This window comes from Pteronotus mesoamericanus, unplaced genomic scaffold (genome assembly GCF_021234165.1).
Source record: "Pteronotus mesoamericanus isolate MK-2021 breed Mesoamerican mustached bat unplaced genomic scaffold, CSHL_Meso_final contig_101, whole genome shotgun sequence".
NCBI classification, from domain to species: Eukaryota; Metazoa; Chordata; class Mammalia; order Chiroptera; family Mormoopidae; genus Pteronotus; species Pteronotus mesoamericanus.
In genome coordinates, this window is record NW_026555001.1 from 1792448 (window position 1) to 1798447 (window position 6000).

General features: G+C 52.9%; 1 protein-coding gene across 2 annotated transcripts in view; it reads right to left on the reverse strand.

Moving 5' to 3' along the window:
* The window catches only part of PRKCE (protein kinase C epsilon), a 474718-nt gene extending 472313 nt beyond the window's left edge, over positions 1-2405 (reverse strand). For both annotated transcript variants that reach the window (XM_054567026.1, XM_054567033.1), the window contains exon 1: positions 1316-2405. In XM_054567026.1, the coding sequence (XP_054423001.1) occupies positions 1316-1663 (348 nt within the window). In that variant the 5' untranslated portion in view covers positions 1664-2405. The remainder of the gene's footprint in view (positions 1-1315) is intronic.
* Positions 2406-6000: the final 3595 nt, after the last annotated feature.

The window sequence follows — 6000 nt, forward strand, 5'->3', positions numbered from 1 at the left end:
TGCTTGGTGTGGCGCGTCGGGGCTCCCCTGCAAGCCCTGTAACCACGGTGTCGGGCCGGCTACATGACGGCTGGGAGCATAAAGAGAACAGGCACTTTCTGATTCTCCCCCTAGAACTCTACCGCCTTGAAAAAATATATAAGGTGATCTGCCGAGGTGATTCATATGTCATCTCTGCCGCTGGGACTATCATGAAGTTATCTGTTCTCAATCATTAGAAGATGATTTCTCTTCATCTCTCCATGAGAAGTAGATACCTCTCTTTTTGTGTGGATCAAAGAACCCCGAAAACATACACACCCAGAACCACACCTGCTGTAGGTGGAAACAGGTAACAAGTCTAAAAATACAGAAATTCATTTCTTCATTTAACTCCATCCCTCCAAGAACAGCTAAAACAAGGCTGCTTCTCCCTGCCTCTCTGGGTGCCAAGGTTGAATGCATTTGGCTTACAGTAGTACATAGACAAGGCCTATTTCCTAATATTTTCACAATGTAACCAACCAATCGACTCAATCTCAGGCTTAGAAATGGCATCTCATTACACAGTATCTTGAAAATCAAAACAGGGAAACACTCTAAGTAGGTTTCAAAGCACTGATTTCCAATTACTCACAAGCAGAACCATTTTTGAAATCCAACACATTCTGTATGGATGGGCAGTGCATTGGGCGAAGCAAGCTCGGCTGATGTTTCTTGGACCCTGGAGGGGACATCCTAGAGAACACATTTTTCTCCCCATATGCCAGAAGATGAGCTAACCACCATGCAACAGAACAGAAACAAGCTATCTTCCTTTCAGAAGGGAAAATAAAGCAGTTCCTCACTTGGCTACGGAGGACAAAGCCGGGACGTGCAAGAAGCCTTCAGTCTCGGGCTCCACGTGCTGCTCCAAGGACAGAGGAACCCACCCACACACAAGCACACACAGCCAGCCCACCACGCGCCTGTGGAAGGCGCCGGGTGCTCAGCCTTCACGCGCTGGAGGCTCAGGGCTCTCCCAGCTTGCAAGCTCCCTGTAGCACCGGCTCTGCTGAAGAGGGCAGAGAGCCAGACCCTCTTTCCAAGTCTCGTCTTCCTTCCCCCCAGAGCTACCGCTCCCCAACTACGAAGTAGACTGTGCTTCTCCAAGGTAACTGAGACTTAGGTATGCACACACACACACACACACACACACACACACACACACTCCGGATGACAGTTAAGTCCCCGCACTCCACTGCCACTGCCAAGGCCGTGAGTCCCCCACCACCACCACTATCAAACCCTGGACCGCGCAGCTGGGCGCTCCTGGACTGGGAAGCGCCCGACTCACCCAGTCCTCGAAGTGGCGGCTCCCGTTCTGCAGTAGCTCCTCAAACTGGATGGTGCAGTTGGCCACGAAGTCGTCGTAGCCGATGGGGGCATCGTGGAAGACGGCCAGCTCGATCTTGCGCCCGTTGCACACATCGGTGACGAACTCGTCGTGCCAGGCCGGGCTGTTGGTCTTCTGCTTCGTTGCCGTTTGGCCAATGCGCGAATCATCCACGTTGAGGGCAATGTAGGGGTCCAGAAGGAAAGTCTGTGGCCGGAGTCCCACTGCATGGCGCAGCGACCAGGCTGTGGGCTTCAAGCTCACGGCCTCGCAGATTTTGATCTTAAGAAGGCCATTGAACACTACCATGGTCGGGACAGAGAGTGGGGGCCGGGGTCACTCCGTCCGCCCCTAGGGCAGGATGAAGAACCGACGCCCGGGTGCTCCGAGCCACGGGGACTCCTGAGTCCCCTCTCGCCCCACCCCGCACTCTGCCTACACCTTGTAGCGTTGCGCCCTGGCGCGGGCGATTCTCAGTGAGTGCATGTATTTCCTCGCCGGGTTCCTAACGGAAAACAGGGAGGGGGGGAGAGCTGGGGGACGTTCGTGTTTGGAGCAAGTCTCTCCCCCCCTACCACCAGCAGCACCTCCAGAAGAAGAGAGGAGCTGTCGGCTCCGCTGCCAGCCACGGGGACTGTCTCGCCGCCTCGCTGGCTCTCCGGGTCCCGGCTGCGTGAAGCGGGCGCCGCGTCCGGCGCTTACCTACCTTTCCGAAACATAATCCCCGGGAAATTTTGACTCCGGGAGGGCGAGGGGGCGGTGGGGCGGGGACGAGAACCCGGGGCGCAGATTTCAACCCGGATCCTCTTCACACACCCAGCGCCCGCCTCTGACCGCGCGGGGCGGGGGATGGACCGAGGGATGTTCAGTCTATCCGGAGGGATGCATGTCGAGAGGAAATGGTCCGCCTCGGAGCCAATTTTTTAAAAATCCACAAGCCTCACAGCTAGCCTGGCCGCCGCCTCTTGGGCGAAACAGCGCCGCGCCACAGTCGGCAATGGAGAGGCTCCAGGAGCCCGGAATCTCACATCCGCGCGGGCTCAGTGGCCGCTGCTAGGGCTCGGGGCACAGGCCGGCACCGGGCGGTGCGCAGCGCGGCGGCGGGGCCAGGACTGTGACTCGGCGCGGCCCCACCTCCTGGGCGCCAGCGCCCGCCCGCCCGCCGCGCTCCCCGCGTCCCTGCTCTCAGCTTCAGCTCGCTCGCCGCCCGCCCGCTCTCCCCCTCGGTCCCTTCTCGCTCCGTCGGTGTGCGAGCAAGGCTCCCTCCCTCTAATGCAGGAAATGCGCAAAAGACGTCAGAGAGAGAGAGTGGGGGGGGGGGGGGCGGGGGGAGAGTGTGTGTGTGTGTGTGTGTGTGTGTGTGTGTGTGTGCGCACGGGCACGCGCGCGCGCGCTCCAGTGTTTAGGGAAATAGAAAGTTTTGCCGGTTGGGGGAGCAATACGGGAAAAGTGAGCTGAGGAGAGAACGAGGAAAAGCAGGCGAGCCTGCTGGGGTCGTGGCGGCAGGCGGGGAAGCCAGGCAGGGACCCCGGCGTGGGACCCCGTGTGGGACCCCGTGTGGGACCCCGTAGAGTGGCGGCGTTAGGGCCCGGGGTGCGGGTGCTGCGTGCTGTGGATACCCGCTCTTTACTCTCCACCAGTGACGAGCAGGCCGCGCATCTGCTCACGGCTCTGCGGCCAGCACTGTTTTAGAACCGCGGGTGGGAGAGGGGCGAGGGTCTCATTACCGGAAAAAAAAGAATCGAAACGCTCCCCCACCCCCTCCCTCACTTGGGTCGCGGCGGTAGAGGGCAGCCCGCGGAGTACTGGCCGGTCTGTCATTCTGTCTCGAGACCCTGGGCTCGGCTGGGGATGGGGTTGGGGGTGGGGGGCTCAGGGGAGGGGCGTGCAAGGCTCTGTGTGACTTTTTATATATGTATTCTCTCTTCCCTTTCTTTGGGGCATTCTTCCCCCTTGGGATCCGTCCTGGCGTTCTCAGGCTGCGAGAACTTGTTGACAAGTGAAAGCTTAGTAGAACCCCGGCTCGGTTTGTGTGTTTATTTTCTGCAAAATGACTTCATATTTGCTCTGGACCTTGTCTGCCCTTTTGGGGGAGATGGCTGTGATCAGCGCGCCGACAGCGGCCGTCCGAGCTGCAGGAAAACGGGGCGCACCCTGTGGGGGGCCAGAGACTAAGTCCGTGCTAATTTCCTCCATAACCTTTAAACTCTTGCTGGAAGCGGCCTAGGCTGCTGGTCACGTGAGGCGAGCCCTGGGCTGCTGGGGAAGAATTTCCTCCGCCGGGAGTCGCGGCGGAGAAGGCGGCCCCGCGAGGGACTGCCCCGCGCTGTGGGACGCGGACCTGGGAGGGCGGGGCCGCGACCGCGGAGGCCCGGGGCGCGGCCCTGGCTTCACTGCTCCGAAGGACTGGGCTGGGAACAGGTCATCTCTGCAACCTGCCAGCGGGGAAGCGAGGAAGCGAGGAAGGGGGCTCCAAATGGAAAAGGAAAACCTCGGTCCTCACCACTGTGCCAAGTCAAGTCAGGGAGTTTGTAGAGATCATTGTAAGCTGGCTGTTTATCTGGCGGGACTGGTTAAAACCCAGCTCTCGATCTCTTTTTCTCAGGAGAAAAGAGTTATCTTTACCAGTGGGTTAAAAAAGTTAAAGGCGAGGAAGACCCAAGTCCCCTTGGACAATAGGATACCAAGCGGAGCACACCGTTCGCAAATATAATCAGAAAAGTCCCAAGGTGATTGTGGCAGATCCTCTGTCTCCTAAGGCCGGCAGTCGCTGCCCTCCAGGATCTTCTAAGTCATTTCTAGAAGCCTACCTGGTGAATGGGGCAGCGGAGCAGAGAGCGCGCTAAAACATAGGCTTAGAGAGAAAGGAGACAGTTCACATATAAAAAAATTATGCCTTACTTGGCCCCTTCCACCAGCTGGAGATTATAGTCGAAAATCTGTCATTTTGACAAAGCACAAGTGGGATATGTCGCTGCTGTTTAATTTTTATCTCTTGAATATCAGAACTTTCCCTCCTTGCTTTTTACTTACACCATTCTATTTTTCTTAAAATTTTCCCCCCTTCAGGGGGCATGTGATTTAAGACAACTGGCAAAAAAAAAGGGCTCGATCTTAAGAAAATGTGTTCAGGAAGCAGAGACAGTGCTAGAATGCGGTGAGTGAGATACTTGACAAAGGCAAGATGTAAGAGGTACCAATAAACTCAGCCGTCAAGAAAAAAATATTTTAATGCAATATTTTTAAAAATCAAAATTTATGTAAAAATTCAGCCTGAACAAAGAGTACATCATTTTAAATACAGCATTAAAATATTACTTATATTACTGAGATTATTGGCACCCCTGAAAATGTGTACCCAAGATGAGTGCTTCATTTGCCTCCCTCTAGCGCTGGCCCTGCTGGGAAGTCTAGAAAGGCAGGTATTTCATGAAGTTAAAGACCCTCCAGTAAATAGTGCTTTATATCTATTCTTTCTCTGGTGAGTTCTATCTTGCCATACAAACAGAGGGACTGAAAAACATTGGCCAAAATCCTTCCACTCCAGTATGTTAAACAAGAAATAAGTTTAGAATTATAGACACACTGAACTTGAACTTTTTGCATAATATCATATCCCATGCCCCCCAAGCAAGACCCCCAAATATATTGAATAAGGTCTGTTGCCATCTCAGTAAGTAGACATTCTTAAAAGCATTGGTTTTATTCTTCCATGTGACCTAAGTAAGGTTGCAGGAAGGCAGCAGCTGCCTCTTAGCAGACTGTTTGTTACACATGTGAATAATCACACTGCAATTTTCAGGTGCAATCAATACCGGTATGTGACCTCTCCTTCCAATTATTCTTTCTGTTGCAGGGGGTGTGGGGGTGGTGTAACTAAAAGACTTGGCCAAACTGCCTGTTTGTATTGGATGAATATTTATATAAAAAGAGGGAATGCTGATAGTCTACATGCAGGCATTGCTAATTTCCTGCCCTTATTACATCCTTATTTCTAAATAAATCTCTCACTTCCCTACTCTCACACTTGGCTGAATGAAACTAATGTATTCTCCAGGGGCACCATGGAGATGCCTAGTGAGAGCCTTTTTAGGGGAAAACCCTTAAATTCACCTGGGTAGGAAGGTCTAAAATAACTCTCTGCTCCAGATTTCATGTGAAAAGAAAAAGAAGCACTTGCAGGGAGGAAGATTTCAAATGTAAAATTCCAATCAATAATTATTGTTTACTTCATCCTTCTCTTGACCCCTGTATACTTGAGGGGAGACCCAAAAAACCCATATTTATTTTTAAAAAATGTGTATTCTTACATGTGTAAACCTCAGTCACCTTCAAAGCACTCTCCATTTGATGCAATACACCTATCGAGACTTTTTTTCCACTGCTCAAAACAGTTTTGAACTTGTCAACTTTGATGTCTCTTAGTGCTTCTGCTGTTATTTTGTGTCACCTCATCCACATCGGCAAAACGTTTCCTTTTGAGGGCTTTTTTCACCTGGGGAAACAAACAAACAAACAAACAAAAGTCACTCAGGCTGAGATTAGGCAAATAGGGAGGGTGGGGCATGGGGGTCATGCTGTTTTGGGTCAAAAACTGCTGAACACTCAGCTTGGTGTGGGCAGGTGCACTGGTAAATCACCCATCA